Source organism: Heliangelus exortis, chromosome 6 (assembly GCF_036169615.1).
Source record: "Heliangelus exortis chromosome 6, bHelExo1.hap1, whole genome shotgun sequence".
Taxonomy (NCBI): domain Eukaryota; kingdom Metazoa; phylum Chordata; class Aves; order Apodiformes; family Trochilidae; genus Heliangelus; species Heliangelus exortis.
In genome coordinates, this window is record NC_092427.1 from 22,556,980 (window position 1) to 22,580,438 (window position 23,459).

General features: G+C 43.9%; 3 protein-coding genes across 4 annotated transcripts in view; 2 read left to right on the forward strand and 1 right to left on the reverse strand.

Annotated features, from left to right (window-relative positions):
- The first annotated feature begins 121 nt into the window (after positions 1-121).
- LOC139797612 (shugoshin 2-like) lies at positions 122-10,158 on the forward strand. The gene is made up of 8 exons (XM_071747182.1): positions 122-335; positions 1,232-1,407; positions 1,672-1,734; positions 2,308-2,402; positions 3,176-3,444; positions 3,965-5,926; positions 6,929-7,055; positions 7,903-10,158. The coding sequence occupies exons 1-8, from the start codon at positions 203-205 to the stop codon at positions 8,027-8,029; spliced, it is 2,952 nt and encodes a 983-aa protein (XP_071603283.1). The 5' UTR covers positions 122-202; the 3' UTR covers positions 8,030-10,158.
- Positions 9,359-22,820, reverse strand: IDH1 (isocitrate dehydrogenase (NADP(+)) 1). 2 transcript variants are annotated; one of them, XM_071747184.1, is made up of 9 exons: positions 22,672-22,820; positions 19,879-20,000; positions 18,002-18,293; positions 16,275-16,380; positions 14,215-14,392; positions 13,622-13,773; positions 12,427-12,567; positions 11,543-11,705; positions 9,359-11,043 (listed from the first exon to the last, which is right to left on the reverse strand). In XM_071747184.1, the coding sequence occupies exons 2-9, from the start codon at positions 19,998-20,000 to the stop codon at positions 10,950-10,952; spliced, it is 1,248 nt and encodes a 415-aa protein (XP_071603285.1). In that variant the 5' UTR covers positions 22,672-22,820; the 3' UTR covers positions 9,359-10,949. The 2 variants fall into 2 exon arrangements, with proteins under 2 accessions (XP_071603285.1, XP_071603284.1); XM_071747183.1 differs by lacking the exon at positions 22,672-22,820 and adding an exon at positions 21,773-22,200.
- A 31-nt stretch (positions 22,821-22,851) lies between these two features.
- PIKFYVE (phosphoinositide kinase, FYVE-type zinc finger containing) overlaps positions 22,852-23,459 on the forward strand; it is a 65,348-nt gene continuing 64,740 nt past the window's right edge. Inside the window, exon 1 of the mRNA XM_071747180.1 lies at positions 22,852-23,024. The gene's annotated coding sequence lies outside the window, so the exon portion shown is untranslated. The remainder of the gene's footprint in view (positions 23,025-23,459) is intronic.

The following is a 23,459-nucleotide window of genomic DNA, read 5'->3' on the forward strand; positions in this document are numbered from 1 at the left end:
GTCCTTGGGGTGTCTCGGGGCCAGGCGCGGCGTGGGGCTGGGTCCCTGCCGCCCTCCCTGCCGCCTCGTTTTCCCCCGCAGCAGCGGGCGAGTCCGCAGGGCCGGTTCTCGGGAAGATTGTAAGGTTTGGCCGGTAAGTTCGTTCTTGCTGAGGGGAAGAACGGGCGTGCTAACCCCTCCTCGGTGTCGCCCTCTTCCAGCTATGGAGGCTTCCGAAACATCCCTCTTCAGCCTGAGTGGTGTAAGAGAGCGGATGCGGGAGAAGAGGAACGGTGCCTTGAGAACTGCGAAGCTGAATGCCTCGCTTGCATCAAAAATCAAAACGAAAATCATTAGTGAGTGTATTTGACTTGCATTGTGCGCGGACACTGGTAGCTCGGTCAGGTTGTAATTGTGCTTTTGGCGGTGGCTGCGATGGTGGGAGGCACTCTTACCCAGAGCTTGTAATTAACAGCTGCTTCTCTGCCTGTGGGTGAATTCGGTACCCTGCAAATGAGTGTCGAACGCCACTGATGTGCCTAAAGGTGTCTGAGGTATCTGTGACTGGCAGGTTTAACCCAGAACCTTTGGATCAGCAACTGGGGCCATTTTACAGGCTGCTCGGCAGCATCTCAGATGGCATTAGCTGTGTCAGGTTAATGGCATCTTCAGGGTCCAAAGAGAAAAAATAAGAGATGTGGAAAATATTTTAGTGCATCTGCATTCCTGTGCAGGAACTAACCAACTGTGCTTTGTTTTTATGGGATAAATAATGCAACAATAGTATGTGAGATAGTTTGGACTACCTTGAAAAAGTTAGCTATTTCTGTTACTTTATTTATTTGTTTTGAAATTATGAAACATGGATCTAAATCTGCTCAAGAGCTACTAGAGAGGAAACGAGGTTTTTCTCCTTCTCATTTGAACAGAGATGAGGACTCAGAGCTATAGGTGACTTGTTCAAAGTCAGAAGTGTGTCCTTCTGAACTTGGCAGCTGAAGCATGCCATCATTAAGAACTGAAGCAAAGGCTTGCTGAAGTGTTGCAAGTTATTACAGAATGTTATAACAGTTCTCTGGAACTTCTATTGCTGGTAGGAATTACACTGCTGACTTTGTTTGGAGGCTACTGAGCTGCAGAGATGTGAGCCTGAGGGATGCTGTTCTGGGAAAGGGAAGGAGCATAATGAGGGTGGAGGCACGGATGAGACCTGGGATGCTGATTCTGTGTGATACTTCTTTATCCCTTACAGACAACTCCTCCACCATTAAAGTCTCCCTCAAGCACAACAACAAAGCACTGGCCCTGGCCCTGAACGCACAGAAGGCCAATGCACAGAGACTCACACAGGAGAAGGCTGTATTGCAGAAGGAAGTGGAGCAGTGCCACTTCCAGAATGCTGCACTGAGGCACAAACTCTCCTTCCTGGTATGGCACTAACAGTGTGGCTGGCCTGGGGAGAGGTGGTGGGCAAGGTATTGCAGCACTAGCATCCTGACCTCGGGAGGAGTGATTTGTCACTTATTGTTCATACTCTGCATATGAAAAACGTCACCATTAAGTTGTTCATTAATTCTTCCAAAATGTGTTCTCAACAGAACATGCCTTGTTCTGGCTATTGGCATCCTTGTTGGGAATAGATGTTCCAACTTAATGTCTTTATGATTTTTTCTCTTTGTTCTTTCAACATAGAATAACATCTTGAAAAAACTTGAAAACCTTATGTCTGCAGTTAAGACGGCTCAGCTATCAGAGGTAAACCATGGGAAATGTGAGCACACTGTTCTGGGGAGAGGGCTGTGTTTGTCTTTTCCTTTGTGTTGTCTGCTCACTTCAGTATTTGATGCTTCATCTGTTGTAATTTGCTTGCTTGATTTGTGCTTGGCTGCATCCTCATTTTTAGCTTGGTGTTAATGCAGGGTAACTTCTTCTGTAGGGATGGCTACAGTTTTAAACTGCTTTCCTCTGGGTCATGTGCTGTATTGGCCAGTAGACTCTTCTCTTCTTTTCAATTTATTTTTTAAAGTGTTCTATTCCAAAGTTCCCATTCCAACAATTTCCATAGATCCTGTCTATGAGTGGGTGGGACAATGTTCCTGCTTCCTGGTCTCAGATTATTTGAACTAGTTTAACATCATCCTTTAGCCTGTGGAGACAGGATCTGACTGCTGCAATTTATTTCATAATTTGTATAATTTTAAATGGGAGGTCACCAGCAGTATTTGACGTGCTTTCCAGAGAGAGACTGAGCTTCTGCTATTTCTATGCAGGAGGCTGCACAAGGGGTTGCAAGAGCTTAAACCACTCTTCTATCACTCTGCTTTCCAGTTCCATACAAGTTTTGTATCCTTGTCCAATGGCCAGAAGAGCGATGTGACTGAAGATAGCTGGGATGCTGATGTTCCTGATGGTCAGCTTGAGAGGTATGACATAAAATGTCAGATATCACCAGGCTTGTCCTGATTTTTCTATATGCTAAACTTCCTCTTGTGTTTTATGTGTGTGCCCAGTTTCTATTTCACATGAGCTGTCTTCTCTAAACTACCACGGCTTGATGTTTTCCTTCACTCTTTCTGCTGCCACTCCTTGTCATTTATCCTAATGTCAAGTCTGCACATAAACTGAGCCTTCTTCCTTATTTGTTTGAATGCACATTGCTTTTAAGTAGTTTTTCTTTTTTAGCTAGTAAGCACTGCAAGATTTCCTTGTGTGACCAACTGCCATAGTTGGCTGCTTTGATGTTTGTTACTTATAAATGCTTAGTAGTCATATGCTTGTGCAATGTAAGATTCTGCAAAGAAGGTAGTAGCAGGGTCTCTTAAAATACATTATAGTTCTTTTTCTCCTCTGTCTAGTCTCCTGTTTGCACACATACCTCCAAGCAGCCATGTTGGTGTTTCACAGTGAGCCTGTGACTGCAACCTGTGTGCTGAAAGACCTGACTTCCTTGTTTCCCCTGTGTATCTTGCTCCTGCTTCTGTGTCTGCAGTGGTGTACTTTCCTTATGAGCTGTCCTTGCACAAAAATGGGAAATTAAATCTGTCCTGGCTGGGTGCTTGAAGCCTTCAGAAACATTTTTCAGCAACTGTTGATAGAGCTGTAGCTATCCTATATCCAATATCCAGCTATTCTGCTGGATTCTGGGGCTTGTCACAAGTATTGAACATGCTCCAGTGCTGTTATTATTTTTCAGCAGGGCTGCAGGGATGCCAATGAGGGTGCCCATTTCAAAGCTGCCTGATGCAGGACAGCAAAGTGCCACCTCCAAGGCAGTACAGACATCCTCACTTGATCTTCAGAGACCTGCTTCTAATGAGCCCCTGGAAACTGTGCCTGTTGTCTTCAAAGACACTTTGCCACCTCAGCCTGCTGGGAAGCCTCAGCCACACCAGGATGAGAATGGGGAAAAGCCAACTGAATTAATGGGAGCTCGAGAGGATTTTATGGATTCTTGCATCTTTGGAGGTAAATTTGCATCCTCTGCTGTTCTCCTGATTTTGCATATATGTGTTCATAAATCAATGTTTGCTGTGCCTAATCTCCAGTTAGCTCCTAACCATCACTCATGGGATATCTTGGTAGGGATATTTGGCATGTTTTCAATAGGTCAAGATCATGCCTCAGGCTGAGTAATAGGCACTGAGCTTATATAAGATTTTCAGAAACGTCTGAAATGGCAGAATCTGATGAGATGCACATCTCTTCCTTGTGGATTTGCCATAAAAATAGTAACTGCCATACAGATCATAAGCATTCCTAAATATTTGGGCTGGTTAAGGGATCTTGCTTTGGGTTGTCATTCTGTTCTGAGGGCAGCCAACTGAGCAATTATGTTACACAGTAACTTTGGGGAATAGACAAAATCATGCTTCTTCTGTACTCTGTATTTGTGGCAGTATGTGGGGCACAGCTTTTAGTGATATGGGGAATAATGGGATTTGCCTGCTGTATTTCTCAGTCTTAGGAATGAATTTTGTCTTTCCAGCAGAGGCCTTATGCACCACCCAACAAAGTCCTGACAATTTGCCAGTGCTTGCCTGGGAAAGTCATCCTCTTTCATATGGGGGTGATGAGATGGCAAAAGATTACTTTGATCATCTCTCACACGGGCGTGTTACGGAGAGGAGAAAGCGTTCCACCCTGTTTGCAACAAGCACTCCATCTTCTGCTGCTGATATCTTCCCATGTGTTGGTTCCACTCAAGCAGCTCAGTGGAGTACGACAAAAGACAGCAGCAGCTCCAGCAAGAACAATGTGCAGTCACAGCTGAAACCTCCCTGCTCCCTGGTTTCACCCACTCAAACCACTGTTATTCCTGATAGCAAGTCTTTGGGTAAAGAGATTTTTGATGATCCGCCACAGGATAAAGAAACTGGGTGTGGTGTTGAAACAGCCAATAGCCAGGTCCCTGAGTTTGTTCCAGTAAAGGTTAAAGGCAAAGGTAGTGGTAAAACTGGTGAGAAAGCAGCAGTTAAAAAAGTGAGAACAGGAAAAAAGAAAACGAATGCAATTAAAAACATTGCAGAAAATGGCCCTGATATACCTCAAGCTGAAGAGAGTGCTCAAAATGCAAAGAAGCTTCTTCAGCCAAAATCTGCAACATGTTCTAGTGAATCTGCAGCTTCTGGGATGAGGCAGAAGGCTTGTGAGGGGGGAGTTGACAGGAAGAATGGAAGCTGTGGTGTGGAGCAACATTCCTGCTCTCCTGATAAAGTCCAGAATCTCAGAAGAACATATGTGGTAAATCCACCACAGCTGCACAGTCTTGGATGTGATGACTTACTACAAAAGGTTAAGAAGGAAGCTATCTTTGAGATCCAAAGTATGGAGAGCTTGCCAAAAATCACGGTTTGTACCTTTTCAAGTCATGAGGCTCCCTCAGAGGATCCCATTCTACATAATTCCCTTTTGAGTAAGGAGACTTCAAGTGCCTGTGCTTTGCAAGAAGACTCAGGTGTGAGCATAAAGAGCGTCAGACAGAAAATCAACAGAAGAACTAGAGTCATTAGGCAAAGAGATGACTCTGAGGAGGAATATCTGCCAAAAAAAGTGAAAATACAAGAGGCCAAAGCTGAAGAGCAGCTTAAAAGAATCCAGACAAGCAGAAAGAAGACTGTCAGGAAAAATAGTTGTAGTGATCTGAGAAATGAAGTTGATGTTTTAGGGTCATGTACAGATGTTAGGGGAGTAGCTAAGGAGAGCACAAAAGATTCACCAAGTAATCTTAAAAAAAACAGGAAAACTTACATTATTGGTCCTTTGGATCTTGCAGAAAACCTGAGTTGTGTTCAGACAGATTTTGAAGGAGGTGAAATTGTATCTCCCAGTTCTATTATTGGAAGAAAACCTAGCAAAATTCCCAGAGTTCAGAGGATGGTGGCTGCTCACAGCAATAAAAACCAGACAGGGGACCTTCAAGAAAAGGGGCAAGCTGAAGTTGACAGCAACATGAATGCTTTGAAAAAAGAGGCCTATTCCCAACCAAAGCCTCAGAAGAGGAACACTTCTAGACCTCTAGGGACTGATTCCTTGGCCAGACAAAATGATGGTTCCAAGGTGCTCACTGGAAGTTCAGCAGAACTTGCATCCAAGCAAACCGTACTGACAGGGAAGTTTTCTTGCATTCCAGATATGCTTTCTAAGCCAAATGCCTTCCTGGAAGAGCAGATAACTGAGATATCACTTACAAATAAACTTATGGACCTTTCATCAACGGACCTTTTTGAATCCTTGTCTGTGATCCATTCTACAGCTTTGCCTGTCAGCTCCAGGGTTACAGAGGTACCAAGTACCAAGAGCTTAACTACTGAGAGGAACAGAATGCCAGAGAAATCTTCTGTTTGGCTGGAAAGCTCCCCGTTATTTAAAGAAAATACCGCAGATGAAATACATGGGGAAAGAAACCAGACTGAGTCAAGTTCCCAGAGCTCATGTTCACAGAAACCTGGTATGTGGTAGGCTGGGGAGGGGAGCTGTGTTTGGAGGCAAGTGCCAAATATCCATGCAGCAAGTGCTTATATTTTTCTTCAAGGTTAAAGATCAGTGACCAGCACACCACTTATGCTTCCACTCATGCTGGACAGTAATTTCTGTGTCTCAATTTGCTTCTTGTTTATCACCATTCTTGTAAAAAATTCTGGTCCCTTATTCATGTGTGGATATTGGGAAAAGACTAGAAATATGTACTGCAAGTTCTGTTTTATTAATGTTATCTCCAGGGCATGCCTGTCAGTTTAGAAAACAAATTATTCAAGAAGCTGAAATGTATAATTTGATGCTGGCCCTGCCTACCAGAGCCAGTGTTACTGAATCAAAGAATATGATAAAGATGGCAGGTTTTGGTCCAGAATGGTTAGTGCTGCAAGGTTTCAGACTTTATACCTCTAGGTGATATCTTCACCCAAGTTCTGTTGGCTGTGGTTTTTTTGTTTGTTTTTTAATTTGGACTCGGTATCCCTTGGCTGGTAATACCAGCTGAGCCCTTTTAGGCACTTGTTTTTATTGGATGCTCTGTAAAGAAAGTTGTTTTGTGAGGTTTTTCCTTCCTGTAGCTGTGAACGAACAGGCCTGTTATAGCTATAGTGGGCTCCATTTCGCAGGTTGTTTGTGTGCCAAAAGCTTGTTTTTTCCTCCAGGCTGTAAGCTACTGGGCCTTAGAACCATCAACTATGATTTTAAAATAATTTTTCTACTATACCAGGGTCCAAAGATACTAGCAGTATTAGTGACCTGTATTTTTTAAGTGAGGAACTTGATTTATGAGCTGACTTTTGAGGAGCAGGTCTGGGATTTTTGGACCACAAATCTCCTCAGTTTAGAGGAAACATGACTGGCTTCAGGATTGGGAAGTGTTCAGCAAAACTGGTATTTGGCAGCTGTATTTCTTAAACTGTGTGGAAATTACTTGGAAACACTTGATCAATTCATGTGTGAATATCTCCTTTTGCAGAGATCAGGCCACTACAGGACTTGACCAATGCCAGCTCTCTGTCTTGCTCCAGCTTGGAAGAAGTGGCAGTGCGCTCATCCAGGCGCAGAAAGAAGCCGGTCTGCTATACAGAGCCAAGAATTGGCAGGTTGGGCTTTAAACTACTCCTTCCCATGACTGTTCCCATGCTGTAACAACTCCCGCTCTGCTCTCATGTGCTCACTGTCCAGGACTGAACATTCTGTAATTTTGTTTGTCTTTAAGCTCCTCTTACCCCTTGTGTTTCTGGGAGCCTCCTCTTCTACCACAATGTGGTTAAACTAAAATTCTGCATTAGCACAGATGCATGTGTGAGCTTCTGGTAACAAGTTACCAAAGATGTCACTTCACTAAGTGAAATGAGCCCATCTCCTAGAGTGCATTTGTGGTACACCAGTGCTAATAAATCATTAGTGTGAGGATAAAATAGAGGCTAAATAAAGACAGCTGAGTGAAAGCCCTGATTTCACTGGCTGTGATTCTGTATAGTACCAGAAATTTTACACAACTGAGTGATACTTCAGATTTAATTGGATTTCAGTGAAGAAAATTCTGTCTTTTTTTGAGGGTTCTCCCCTGGGAACAGGCTTTGCTACATGTGTTTTTTTTTGTGAGAACTACCTGAATAAGTAGCTGCATTTTTTCCCTAAGAAACTAGATTCAGCAAATACAATGGCAATTGTACAGAACAATTTAGTTCCTACAGTGATGACTTTGTTATTATGCTATTGGGTAATACTATGGTTTTTTTCCTGAAAAGTGTCACAGTTTGAGCTTTGTGTGAGGTGTTGGGAACACTGGGTCTAAAGGCGCTGTCCTGTAATGGACAAGGAAAAAACTGTACTATTCACTTATAGTGGAAACAGTTTAATAAAATCAGGAACTTTAGAAACTGAAACCATACATGTATTCAAGAAATACCTTGATGGCTTAATCTAAGTCTTTTGATTCTGCAGCAAACTGAGGCAGGGTGACCCATTTACAGACACAAAGTTCCTCTACGCTCCTCTCTACAAAACCAAGAGAACTGCCAAAGCCAACAAAATGACCATTGAGATCAAAGAGGAAAAAACAGCTTCCTGAAGAATATCCCAGTGCCAAGACAGAGAAGGTAATAAGAAGGGGAAGAGACTTGGAGCCAGAAGTGAAACAGAGGTTGAACAGGCCACCCCCAAGCTCCTACACTATAGACTTGCATGTCCTTGCCAGAATATCTCTAATGTTTTGCACAGTTTCTTTTTTTATATTAAATATAGAATATAAATAAAGTTTCCTATGTGGACATTATCAAAGCTTTGTGACATCTGTTCTCTACCCTCTCCCTCAGCACCTTTAAATGCTGGGGTGCTTTTTTGCAGTCTTCCTGCACAAGTGCTTGGGGCACCACAGGCAGCTCCCTGGCTCTTGCCAGTTCACTCCTGGCCCTGCACAAGCTGGGGACAGGACACCTTGGCAGCCTGACCTGGTACTGCAGGTATCCACAAGTGCTGCTGAAAGGGTATGAAAGGGGTGCAGCACCCAGGCTTTGGCAGCAAGCAGAAGAGGCATGCTGACATTCTGCCTGGCATTGCCTCCTCTAACATTTGGCTGCTGTACAGGTAGAGCAGTCCACTGGGAAGATGCACTTAGGGTTGACGTCCGAAGCCTTGGACAACCCTAGAAGTCAGAGCTCTCTACTATTCTGGAGGGGAGCCACATCAGTAACTGAGGTAGCTCCTCTCACTGAACTTGCTGTGTAACTATGGGGTTGAAAACAGCTTTCTATCAGTCCTGAGCATCCTAAGCATGCACTGAATTACAGTGTCAGCACTGAAAGCAAGCTGGGCTATACTTTGATGAAAACCAGCTTTTGCTGGGTCCACTGATAGAAGGGTTGGTGCAAAGGACTGCTACTGGTGGAGAGGGCTACAGAGGCCCTGTCCAAGAGCTCTGTAAAGTAACTGGTATACTGTGACACAGACAATTGTGTTTGATTCAGGAAATCCTGTGTTTTTTACGGACTAAGTATCCGCGGGCCTCCAGCACTTCTTTCTAAGGGTCTACTGGTGTCAAATTTTGAAGGTTATTGATACTAAATGTTTGACAGTGGTGAGGAAAAAGTAATCATAAGGGGAAGGGAACACACCTCCTTGGATGCAGGAAAAATGTTTTCCTTCTCCAAAGCAGAGCAGGGAGAGTCATGCTGTTCTTATGATCACACTTACTGCTTCTCTCAGCACAAAGTGTTCCTTTCTCTCCTTAGCAATATCCCTCAGTCATGAGGATAGATTTGTTCTTGCTATACTCTGCAGAGTCCTCCAGAAGATGAAACCTTTGTTAGTAGAGGGAAAATAGTGTAATCTGCAGTCAGAAAAGTGTTACTACATTGCTTACACTTAAGCAATACAGTTAAGTCATTAAAACAAACAAAAGTATAATAATTAAAAATGCCCCTTTATTTATTTGTTCAGTTCACTGAAAGGTACTAAGCTATGTCTGGTACTATAACTCTGGAAGCTGAGGAGGAGCTAGTAAGTAACAGGGAAGTTTTTAGACATGCTGCTGTAGTATGACCTGAGTGGCTGTGGCACAGTAATTTGAAGTACTGCTGTCAGAAGCCAGGCAGGAGTAGAGATCTCCAGATGGTCCTTCTACAGGTGAACAATGGGACTTGTTTCAGCTGCACTTCTTACATGGTTGTGTTAATAACAGAACAGACTACTATGTTCATTCACATTGCAGGCATAGTGACAGCTGCTAGCAGTTGTAGAGATACTTTTCAAACACATGCTTATCCCAGAACAAACCTCAGTACGAGCTGGTCTCATTTAACACTGCATTTCTATCCTAACCAACACTTGTCAGCTGCAGAGTGAGAGTCTGGCTTGTGTATAACCAGTTTTTGATTCTTGTCAGGCAGTGATACCAATATATACTCAAACTGATGTTAGTCCTAAAATAAAAACTTAATAGAAGCAGTATCTTCAAATTCTTGTGCACTACCCAATGCTTACTATCACACAGATCATATCTTGCCATGATCCAGAACAAATTAAAACTATTCTGAGGGAGAGATTATTTTGTATTTGTATCAATTTCCAACAGTATGTTCCAGCATGTACTGGACCATACTGAAAGGTACTGGATTCTCTCTCCCTGTATCTGCTAATGATACAAAAGGAGAGACAAAAGGTCTCCTTTAAAAAAAAAAACAAATACCAAACACAAACAAATGGATGGAAGTTTTTCAGAGTCATTATCTTATCTGACTTGCTCTATCACACCAGGAAGGGTAAGAAATAGTCTAGACAACTGGAGAAAAGTTTTGCACCTTTATGAATTGTGGGATGAGGAAGAGATAAAAGTGCCTATGCTTCACATCCAGTCAGGAGTATAACTAAATGCACAACCTGCATTTAGACACAGCAGCATGGGTTTTTGAGGCTCTTAGCCTATAGGGTTTGTTTGCAGAATTCACCAAGTGCTTCTCCAATACTACAGTCCTGACTGTAACTGTGGGACTAAATCCCCTAGTATGAGGATACCATGCTCTGGTTGGCACAAAAAACATAATTTAAGTAAGAGAGGGGCAAGAGCAGAGCTTTCATAGCCCTGTGAACTCACTTATACTCAATAGACAGTACTAGATATGAGGACAGTTCTGATTTCTAAAATCTCTTGGACAGTAAGTGGTCGCTGGTTTAACCAGAGTAGTAACACAGACCAGCTTTCAGTCTGAGAGGAGAAAAGGAAATGGATCATAAAGTCAGAGAGAGAAACCGTAGGTCTACAGTGACTGACACGTGGAATTCAGACCCACACTAAGTTTGAATACTTTCACATTCAGCTGCTTAGCAGAAGGAAGGCCTAGCCCAGCAGCTCAAGGGGTTTAAGAAAACATGGTCTTTAAAAAAGCTAAAAAAAGCATACATGTTCACTTTTGTCTAGTATTTGAAATGTTAGTGTGATTCAGTGCCACTTACACTCTGCTGTAAGTGGGAGACACTTAATTAGCTGAGTAGACTTAAAGCTTCTGCAGAGATGTGAGCTTTCTCTTCAGGTTTTCAGCAAGCTTGTCCATGAACTCAAAGGTGTTCAAGTAGTCAGAGCGTGTGACACTGAGTGAGGGAAACAAAACAAGACATATTAGTTCTAAAGCCATTCAAATGCTCAAAAGAGGGGAAGACTGTTCAAGGAACTCTTAAATCTTTCCCCTAAAACCAAGAGTTCTCCTACTCAGACTGATGTTTTTTGCCAAAAGGCTCCAGAGAAGAGGTAGGTGAGGTAGTCAGGTAGTATTTTGCAGAGAGATACATCTCCATCCCAATACATGGGCAGGATCTGGCAAATGTAGCCAGCCTGTCGTAAGTGAAATCTCTGCAGTTCCTTCTTTACTTTTCCCCATGCATTTGGTTCAATAACAGGAACAAAGCAAGGCAGACTAAACTGCTTAGGGCAGGGAGTGTCCCATGTTCTGTTTGTACAGCACTGGGTACTACAGATGAGCCCTGTTCTGTGACCAGGCTCCTCCACCATAATAATTTCCAGAAAGGGCTGTTCAGAAGCATCAAGCAGAACAGCCTCCTCTAAGCACAGCTGATTATTTCATACACTTACTTAGATAGGCCTTTGATACAGGCAGCAAGGTCCTTTGTCATAAAGCCAGACTCAATGGTCTCAATGCAGACTTCTTCCAGGGCAACTGCGAAGTTCTTGAGGCTACTGTTGTTGTCCAGCTTAGCTCTGTGAGCTAGTCCTCTTGTCCATGCAAAGATGGAGGCTGAGAGAGAACACCAGATTACTCTGTCCTTCTAGAACTCTCTGGACATTGTTAGAAACTGTCATGTGGAACAGCTATTATTTTAATATTACTAGAACTGAAAACAGACAGAAAAAGATAGAAAATCTAGCAAACCTTAGGAAGTACTCACTGTTGCAATCAACCTCTTTCTGCATGCTATTTTATCTTATTTTGTTCCTGTCCAAGTTGGAAAGAATGACCAGTGGTAGGACTGTGGTTACACAGAAAGTTGTCCTTATGATAGAAGGGTGCAGTCTTCTTCCTCGTATTACATTACACTTTGGTTCCTGTGTATTCACAGAGGAATTTGTTCCCTCATGTCTCATTCTAGGTGCACTTACACTTTAAGTACATACATTGTTTAGAAGGTAGTTGGATCTTTTGGAGCATCAGAAAGGGTAGTAAACTAAAAAAACAACCAACCTAAACCTTAAGGCCATTGTATCTATACACCCATCATTTGCTGAAGAGTGAGAGCATATCTCAAAGGCTGGTTAGGTCAGGCTTATAGGTCACACACTCCATTCCAGCCTGTTTTTACTCCAGGCTGCAGCTATCTCCAGGGAAGAAAAATACATTGTGAATTCCCAGTTTCACCACTCAGTGGTGTGATTCTCTGCAGAAAGGATGCAGATGTTCTTATTCTAAATCTGTTCTTTCACGTGTAGAGATCACTGAAGGGCAGTGAAAAGCACCTCACCGATGGGGTTGGTGGAGGTTTCCTGGCCTTTCTGGTGCATGCGGTAGTGACGAGTAACGGTGCCATGAGCAGCTTCTGCTTCTACAGTCTTGCCATCAGGGCAGATCAGCACACTGGTCATCATCCCCAGAGAACCATAGCCTACAGAATACACAGTTTAAAAAGTTCAGTGTCTCATTTGGACAGCCCCTTTTAATTCCTCTCAGTCCCCTTATTCTACATCCCACTACATCCTCCCAGCCTTGAAGCGAGTACTTCTGAACTGTGGTGCTGCTGCAAGCAACCAGGAGTGCGACATCAGAATAACACTTTGTCTAAACAGAAGGTGCTGCTGAACCATGAGACATTCTGCATCACTTCAAGAAAATTAGTATTCTCACCTAATTTGATGGACAGATTTTTACTGAAAAGGTGTATAAGAAAGTATAAGAGGAAAGAATCCTAAACAAGAAGTGTTGGGCTGCCAATCACTATCTTCCCCACAGGGTGATAGCAAGCAAACCTGCTTCATAGTAAGAGCATCTGCTCTAGTGAAAGGAACCATGAGCTGGCAAAACTGGACATTCACATCACTTCTAACTCTGTAAGTTTCAGAGATCTGTGTCTTTGAAAACTTCTTTGTTCAGTAGTCCAACACACATTCTTGTTCTGTGGGATGCAGTTTACCAGCATTACTTCAGATAGACCACATTACATAAAGCCACACAACTTGCCCTGTCAGTTTCTCCCTCCATATTTGTTTTGGTATGAGGCAGATTAATATACAGGATTTTGATCAAGCACTACAAGTCTGTAAAGTTAAATACCTCACTCTCTCTCTTTACACCTGTCAGGTAGCTTTAGGACCTGAAGATTTTCTTTCTTATCTGCAGAGCACCTGCTAGTATACAGTCAGTTCAACTCAAGCTGTCAGTGACAGAATCCCAGCTGCCTGGATACTTTACATTGGAATGGAAAGGTTGTCAGTTATTATGTTAGTAGGAACTGCCACCTGGTAAAGAAGTGCAACTATGCAGTCTACATTCAATGGACTTTCTTGTAAAAGCAAAAGCAGATATTCTTTGCCTGCCTGGTATCTCTGTGACTGGCTGCAGATTTAACTTCTGAGACCAAACACCACCTCCTGGGACACTACATAAGGTATGACACAAAATCACTGAGCTTGCTTCAGTGTAGCACGGAGAACATCTCATACCTTGTGCAACAGAGTCTGACTGCACATCACCATCATAGTTCTTGCAGGCCCAGACAAATCCTCCTTCAGATTTCAGGGCCTGAGCAACCATGTCATCTATGAGCCTGTGCTCATACCAGATCTTTTTGGCTTCAAACTGTGACTTATACTCCCTGGAAAACAAAAAACAGAACACCTTGTCAATATAAATACCGGGAATTCACAACCTGTGTGTGTGATTGTGCATAGTGAGGGAGGTGCATTGACATGGCAGGAAACAAATAAAATATAAAATAAAAATCAATTTGCATCACTGTTTTCCCTTGTTTGCTTTGCTAGGCTACTGCAAGTTTGCTTCAGAATCCCAGAGGAGCCCATGAAGAATCTGATTTCCTCTTAGAAGAGATGAGCACCACAGCCACATTTAGCAGAGCTTTTGAGTACTGTGTCCTGCAGGACAAAGGAAACCAACAGGGAAGGTGCATACCTCCTTCCCCCCTCCCATGCTGCTGAGTTTCTGAAAATGCTGAATTAACTATAGCAGCTCACAGGGCTGGAGAGAATGTTCCTCTTGCAGATTTAAGTGGTTAGAAGTACAAAACTATCCTAGTTACCTGTCATAGATTTCCTGGAAGATGTCTTTAAAGCGGCCATCATATTTCTTCAGGATGGTGTTCTTGGTGCTCATGTAGAGGGGCCAGCCCTTAGACAGTGCCATTTGGAAGGAACTATGGGCAAAATCCTTGATAGACTGGTCAAGATTGTACATTCCCATGGCTACACCTCCACAGCCTGTTAGCAGAGGAAGAACAGACAGGAATCAACTAGATTTAGTTTTGGTTAAGAATTTGACAGTCTCTTTGTAGCATACTCTGGCAGACAAGCTGGTGATACACCCGAATGTCTTGATGCAGTCCTCAATTTAAGGCTGAGTCTGTCAGAGAAGATTTGCTTTCAAAGCTCCAGCATAGATCGTAAGCTGGTTTTGGTTTACAGCTAGGTATATCTTAATACTGTGATCTAATACCCCTAAGAAGTTTCTTCCTAATCCAGCCTAATCAGTAAAACTGTGACATGAGTGTGTGTGCTTGAACTCCTACTAGCCATGTAAGTAATAGAGTACTTTTTAATTTTTTAATATTAAAAAAAAAAAAAAATACCCTTTCCAGATATCCATTTGCCCTTACCTCCTCCAGATGGTTGTTACTGCACACAGAATGAAGAGGGAAAGACAGAGAAGGTTTATTTGCTTGCTAAGATAACAAGGTCATTTAAAGTTGGCATTGGTAGGGAATTAATTCCTGTTGTTACCAATGAAAATACAAGTTGTCTCCTTGTCTCTCTTAGTAAGTCAAGGACAGAACAGGGTATGATTAGCTACAGAGACTGTGTCCTCTGAAGCCACGATTTCATGGTTACTGGATGACAGCTATCAAGTTTTAATACATATTCAAAAACCAAAATGTTGTTGCAATCCTACTGCCTGCTAAGTTCTCTTGATTTAGTGTCAAGGTTGAACATATTAGTACAGCAATAGGACAAGTTTCCTTTATACCTCTGGAGATAATGCTGGCACAACACTTATCTTTGGGGAGAGGAGGTTCCCCCAAAAGCAAGAGCAATAATCTGCCATTTTTGCAATTCCTTGCTTTCTGCTCACTGATGTAATGCAGAGCAGTGAATCAGAATGGCAGCTGACCTGCCAGACATCTCCAGTACAGGCTCAGCAGCCACCTATCAAATGAAACCAGATCAGGACTGGCAGTGAAGCAGGTGAACTCCTGGTAAGAGAATTTACCACCTGATAGTAGAGATTTAAGCTCCTGTGACCAAGAATGTCACAGAAATCAAGTATTGCAAAAGAGGGTTATATGGCAATTTTATTATCTGTCTTCCAAGCCAACTGCATACAAACTAGGATTCTGAGGTTTACATGGTTGTATTAGTTTTTTGCAGCTAGAAACAAAACACTGCACACATAGGTCACCATAAGGCTTCAAATCCTGAACCCTTTGATCACTAATAGGCAAGAGAAATTACTTGTATGTGCTGAATCCTGCCCTTAGAGAATAATCCTGTGTTCTAGCTACGTGTGTATAATTGTTTCCATGTGACAAAGTCCAGCAACGTTAGGACTCCTCCTCTTGAGCCTAGCAACACCTACAATTAGCACAGCAATACTGCTAGAAGGGACACCAACATCTTTGGGACTGCATCTGTTAAAACAGTTAGAGCCTACAGCCAGGAGCATCCTTGCCAAATCTCCTTTCCACCTCACAGAGAAAGAGTCAGTTCTCATTTCTATTGAAAAAAAGACTGCTTAATAAAAAAGGGTGTAATCTGCAAAGGTATAGAGAGCTCATTAAGACAAACTAAAATCAGAGATTTATACCTGAACTTCTCAAATGTATAACCCCTTAGTTCAGATGGAAAGTTTGCCTCTGATCAGGAAGGAAAAAATCATACATACCACTACCAGAATCATCATAAAAGAAGCATGACAGATGGCCAGAAAGATTAATTTTTAGTATTTCAGATAAATGAAGAAGGTCCAGTCCTTCTACCCAACTCTACCTCCAAGTCATATTTTACCATAAAACAAATCTTAGTGATACTTCAAGGCTGAATTCAACCAAAATATCAACCTTAATCACAATTTAGAGTTAATACCTACTTTCAAAGTTATGCACCAGATATGTGATTGGTTTGCCTCCATTCTCTGGAGTGTAGGTCATCTCTACCTTTCCAGGCCCAGGTACCACAAAATCAGTTGCTCTGTACTGTCAAACAAAAAACAAACAAACAAACCCACAAAAACAAAACAAACAAAAAATGCCATGATGATTTTTTTCTATTAGGAAGACAGGACCATAAAAACAACCTGTATTTTGGGAAGGCAGGGTGCAGAAAAGCAAACAGTTGTACCAAAACCCCCATTGAACAGGTTCTGCTTACTCACATGGTCATCAGATTGTTTTACTACAGATTAGCAAGACAAGTAGTCAAGAGTCTGCCTTTTTCAGAAGAGTTCTTCCTCTTAAGTGAAAAAGCTTACAGATTCTTGGGCCCCATCAATAGGCACAATATTTTAGCAAATGCAGTGGTTTTACAGTGCAAAGAATCCAGAGTCTTGTATGGTGAGTGAGAGGCTCCTCTCTATGCCTCAAAAAAAGTCATTCATATCAAAACTACTGATCTCATGCATAAAGGGGAATCATACATCATCTTATTGAAAGACATTATTTCCATCATCATATGACATTAAAAAGAACAATCTGTAGTAAGAGTTCTTTGAATTCTCTAAATGGGGACATATTTTGCTCCTCTGAGCTACACAGACTCAAAAGAAGAGATAACATGTACTTCAAGTTTTTAAATGGTGCCCTAAACAATACTATTTAAGGCTACATTTCCTTGAAATTCATTATCCTTTTTCATGTAGTCTACCTCCTATTGAGAGAATAAGTTCCCTGAACTGTTCTGAAGTTACAGAGCTGTCTTGCTCAAATGTTGTTTACATGTTCTTGTATTATTCCTTTCACATTAATCTCATACTTTGGGAGGGTTTCAATCCTTCCCCCTTAATCCATTTTTTTCAATTCTTATTTTGACCTCCTTGATTACTCAGTACTAGAATGTTAAGAATGCTAAACTCATTTTTTTCTAGTGTCAGGCCTGGCCTCAGTTTGTGGGTTAATCCATCTGCTTAGATATTTGACTTTTCTAGAAGACTTTCCTTTTGTCATGTTTGGCTGCTTTACAGCCTATCATTACCCATAGAGAACAGTATCATTAATTCTTGTCCTCTGGGCTGCCCAAAGGCTACTAACACTTGGTACCACGCTTGGGCTCTCCATGTCCTTGTACTACCTGTGCCAGGAGAGCTCTGATCAAGGCCGTTTCCCTCCTTCAGTAGCACAGCCTGGTGTGTCCAGTATGATTACTAACTCTGCAGGGATGCTGTGCAAGTAAGTTTAAGAAGCAGATCTCAATTTAAAAACAAACAAAAAAATCCCAAAAAACACAGCCATGGTAAATCTAAAAATCTCTCACTAGAATCACCACTTAAAAATCACCTAAAAATCACTCACACTTATCTATTTTTGCTGCAAGCAACATTTGCCATCAAAATGTCCTTCTGAGAAGTAAGAAGATGGGCAGTGTAAAGGATATTTTCTAAAGGTGGTGTTATGGAGGGAGGAGGATTCTGAAGAGGTGAAGAAAAATAACTTAGAGGTTCTCCCACACTTTATCCAGTGCTGTACAAAGTACTTAGCAAGTCCCCACTCCCAGGAGGAGTACAGGAGATAAACCAGCAATACAGGGATGCCTAAGTCTTTGTGGCTCTGTACCAGTCAGAAGCAGGCCTGTTGAAGGAGGTTAAGGACTGAAATGACTCACCTGATCCCCATAGGCATGACGACCAATGACAATGGGTTTCACCCATCCAGAAACCAGCCTGGGAATGTTCTTGCAGATAATAGCCTCCCTGAAGACAGTGCCACCCAGGATGTTTCTAATTGTCCCATTGGGAGACTTCCACATCTGCTTCAGATTGAATTCCTCCACTCTTTTTTCATCAGGAGTGATGGTTGCACACTTTATGCCAACATTGTATTTCTTTATGGCTTCAGCAGCTTCCACAGTTACTTTATCATTTGTAGCATCACGATGCTCAATGCCCAAGTCATAGCTGTAACAAACCCACAAACACAGTCAGAACTGCCTAGGACGTTTGTCTGTGTCCAACAGGGAAGAAAACAGACCATGTGAGAGCAGTTCTAGCACTCTGCAATAACTGAAAGTATCCCTCTTCCAGTGCAAATGGTACTGGACTGGAAGAAAACAGACTCATATGCTGATACTTCTGCTGCTGGTAAAAGGTTGGAGAAAGTGCAGCTTCAGTTTATGGCTGAGGCTCTGCCAGCATGGGACACAGCCAGTATCTCTCATGTCTTCCCTTCTGAGCTTCCTGCAATGGAAGCTTTCAGTCTGGGATTGTACTGGTATGGAGCAGCACCTTCCCCAGATAAATACAGGCCTTTATGTCAAACCTCCTGTGCTGAGGATTCCAGCTTCCTTCAAGTATGAAGCTACATGAGGCTTTAAGAACTGCCTTGACAATCCTGCTCTGGCAGCACAACTGCCAATATTCCCTCAGTCAGAGGAAGTACATTTCCCACACTCACCATTTTCACAGCTTTTGGAGAACAACTGGTGCTCAGGGTAGGAGAGCCCTGAAGCATAGCCAGCTGTACATGAATCTAGCCACTATACTGCCTCAGCCAGGGGTCTGCTTTTGCTCCTCCCAACCTTCTTTGAAGAGAAATCTTTTTCAGACTGCGTGCACATATTATGCTGCTGGGTTCCTGTTTGATTGGTTCTCAGAACCAGCAAGCCTGATGTAGGTGGCATACAAATGACTCCAGGAGCAGAAAAAGAGTTCAGACTTGTGGGTTTAATAATGGCAGACACCACTGAAGGCCTCTGTCCACATGCCTAGGAGCAATGTAGCTGGATACTTCTCTAATAATTATTGCTCAGTAGCTAGAAAGGAAAGTGGTTATTAGTTCTGCATGACCAGATGCTGTAGATAGCATGTCCCTGTTGCCATAACTGCTACTATTTGTTTTTTCCAGAAGGAAGCACAAGGACATAGCCTAGGCCTGGGGAATAATTGCAACAGTTAGTTCACACTGTCAGCAAAACAGCTCAAGCTTACAGACAGAGCAGAGTCTGTGCCCTACAACCACCCTTTTGCCCTTTGGGTAGATCTTCAGAGATGGCAAGAAGCCATAAGCCTACTCAGAGTCTACAGATATTAGGCTTCAAGTCAGGGAGTGGCTGAAACACTCCATGTTTCTATTTGTTTATACTGCAGAAAGCCACCCAGACTACCCAGGTGCTGGAAAACCAAGACTTAGGAGATAAAAACATGGACGACATCTGTGACAGGCCTTCTTAGAGGTACAGTACAGGAAAAAAGCTAACTCACAATTAAGCATTCACTACTTACTGCTGTGAGGAGCCCCAGCAGAGAGGCTGACAGACTTTGACAAAATACCTTCACCATGAGTCCATGTTTTCCAAAGTGCTTAGTGAGGCCCTTATATAAGTTACTTCTGGGAACTCTACCAGCAAAAGAAGGGCTAGTTTGCCTCTTTGCAGCAGTGCAGGAGGCTCTACTAGACTCTCAGTGCTAAATGAAACATGATCAATGCCTAGTGACACATGCATATTGCAGTACAAAGTGTCTGTTTGTCATAAAGAGCCATTACCTGTGCAAATCCAGATCTACATAAGGAAAAATGAGCTTTTCTTTAATTAGATCCCAGATGACCCGTGTCATTTCATCTCCTTGCATCTCCACAACAGAGCCTCCATGGATTTTTTTTGACATCTGGGGGTGCAACAGACAAAAACACAAGTTAAAAACTGCCAAAACACATCACCAGTACATGTATCCTGCATTTTTACAACCAAAATAGAAGAGTAGTACTAACACAGCATACAGGATCTCTCCTACGAGTCTTAAAAATAACCATGGTTTATCCCTGGTTTCATGCTAGATGGTATTTTTCTGAAAGCCCCAGCTCCTAGGGAGACCCATTTGAGAATAAAAATTAAGTTCAATACCTGAAATTTAAGGGCATGTGTTCTAAGGGCATGATTTTTAAATATGGGTGTACAAAAGAATTTGAAAGCACGATCAAACTCTTCCCCCAAATTCCACAAAACCAGATGAGCACTGTTTGTTTTCAGATTTTATGAGTTCCGGTCCAGTTGCCCATTTTCAGAAAAACAGGAGTTAACGGACATTATTTTAATGCCAGATCATATTTATGGCACTATTAAGATTAATACAGTGCCAACTTCTTTATTAACTTCCTTCCCCAGGAAGGAAGGACACAGGTACAGAAATCTAAGGGCCACATCCAGAGTACTTTCTCTTGGCAAGCTTTGTTTCTGCTGTTAAAATAAACACGGACAGATCTGTTTTCTGCGTGGAACAGAGATTTCCCAAGATATTTGTTCACAAAGCCTCAAAAAAATAAAACTGAACTCTGCCCTTCTATTTGCACTTTGCTCCTTGACAGAAAAGCAGCCACACAAGCCACTGAACTGCTCTAACATAGCACCCTGCTTTTTATCAGTCAGAGCTTCTCATTTCTCAGCTCTGGTTATGCAAGAGCTATGACTTGGCAAGTTCCTCCAAGACAGTCCCCTTCTTATGTGCAGGTGTTAGGATCCTACAGTGGGATACCAAGCCCCAGTGCCTGAGGTTGCAGTCTCACAGACACTGAATTCCATCAATGGCTTTATACAGAGTGATGGGTCCTACTATACACAGTCTGTTCATCTAAATTAAGTTATCCAGGTGTCAATTCAATTTTCAACTTAAAAAAAAAAAAAAGTGAACTAACTCCAAAATCCAATAAAATAACCATTTTTAGTCTGGGAACATGATAAACTTTCTAAGCTATATATACCAAGTTTTTCCAAACCTTTTAGACTACGAATTAAAAAAAAAAAAAAGCAAAATGAGATTAATGAAAAATTAACTGGTCTGAGGCACTCCTATACCAATAAGACAATATCTTGTCTTATATTAGGCCTCTTTAGTCTTCATGGAAAAATTTAACTTCACATGATCATACTTTGTCTAAACTGAGTTTATTTATGCCAATATTTTGGGCACAGTTTTCAACTGTGACTATTGAAAGAAGAACTGCATCACACTCCTGTGGCCTAGGCACAGGATTAGTACTCAGGAAACTTCAGTTGTGCTTTTGGCACTTCCACAGTCTAAGAAACAGTCTGATTAGTTTAAGCCAAAATGTACACACCCACCCACCATCACTTGTGTTGTGGTTTGGCCACTACTTAAATAAACCAAATCAGATTATGCCAGTCATAGGAATAGATTTTGCAAAGCTGGCATCAGATCTACATGGTGTTGCTTTAACATGGGCAACAAAAAAGGTACATGAGATGCCCCTTCACTGAGATACATTCCACTAATATTTGGAACCAGCAGCTTCTTAAACACCTCAGACAGCATCATATAAGTTTATCCGATCATAGTCCCAGTACTTTCCCCCTTCTCAAACGCTGATGTCCCCAGTTTCTCTGTACAGGGCCAGTACTACCGTCACAGCAGAGTCACCATACCAAGAAGTTCCTCTGGAGCACACACATTCCCTGGAGTTCAGCTCTGGCACTCTTCCCCTTTGATTATATATACTTTCCAGAACTGCCAAAAGTCAGCACGGACTTTCTGCTACAGCAACTCTTCTTTAAATACACTTAACCCAGGCACCTAGCCAGGGCAGCTTAGAAGAAACTTTGTGTATTTCCAAATACTCCTTGGTCCTCAGGAAGGACTCGGGGCAAACCGTAATTAAGTATTGCAACGACTCCATAATTCAGATTTACGGAAGATCTCTTCTGCTCAGGCAGGCTCTCGGGGGCAGCAGTGCAGATCGCTGTCACCAGCAGCTCCTGCCCGCACTGCTGCGCTGCCCCCACCTCCTCCCTGCAGCCAGCCCGGCGGCCCCGGCACAGGTAGGATTTACCGACCAGGCCCAGCAGAGGGATGGGATGAGATCCCGGCACAACCCAAGCCCGCAGCCCGGCCTAGGAGGCTGCCCCTAGCACAGACGAGGGACCCCAGGCGCAGCCGACATTAGGTGACAGCACCCTCCCCATTCAGAGACATCTGGATTGCGAGGGGAGAAAACCCAGCCCCGGGCCGAGGAGGCCGAGACGAGGCCGCACGAAACCCCTCAGCACCCAGAACGTCTGAGGCGATACCGGCGACGGGATGAGGTGCTGGGGCAGGCAGTCTCCTGCCGAGCTCCCGCCCCGAAAAAAAGCCTTTAAAACACGAAGCCACCGCCTCAGGAAACCCTACAGGGCGGGTGGGGGTCGGGCGGAGGAGGAGGGGGGGGTCACCGGGCCTGGGAGGGAAGGACAAAGGGTGCGACCGTACCCAGCGCTATCTCGTCCTCGTCCCCCCCCCCCCCCGCTCCGCCCCACCCGCAGAGCCCTGGGGCGCTGAGCCCCGTTACCTTCACGAACCGCCCGTACGGTCCTCCCGGCGATAAAGGCCCCGAATGCGCGCGGAGCCTTTTATCGGACCGCGCCCCCCCAGCCACCCAGCCCCGCCACCGCGGCCCCCACTGCCGGCCCCGCCTGCCGCGCAGGGACCCTCCTCCCGGGGGCGGGGCGAGCGCCTTGAGCCCGCTGGCGCCGTCGCAGGTCGGTGGCCGGTGGCCTGCCCGGGTTTTGGGTGCCGATGCCTCATTGCGAGGTTTCGGCAGCACAAAACGCGCCGCGGCCCTTCCGCCGGGCCAAGCGGCCCGCAGCGCGGTGGCCTGCTCGCCGAGTCGGGCCCTTCCCGCGCTCTCCCGGGACAGCCGCAGTAAGTGGCCTGCGTCGCCACAGGGAAGCCGATGGCACAGGAGGGCACGAACGCCCGGGGCTCTTAGGGGTTCGGGCGTGTCTCGGGACCTGCTGGAGCGGGTCCCGGGGAGAGCGTGGGCGGTCAGCCTGTCCTCAGCGCTGTGCTGGCCTCTCCCCAGCCGCGGGGTCCCGGCGAAACCGGTCCGCACCCCAGCCCAGGGTAAAAGCGAATACACGGGCGGGTGCGGACACGTTGGTTGGCGTGGGTGTGGCCATGGGTCGGACCCCCTCAAGTGACAGGGCTCCCCGTGCTGAGGGGCAGCAAACGACACCCCTCTCGGGACAGAACCAGACGGGAGTGGGGAAGTGACCCCGGGAGACACGCTCTCCTTTCCCGCTCTCCTTTCCCGGTTCTATTCTCTGCCGGGCTGGCGGCAGCGTGGAACGGCCACGC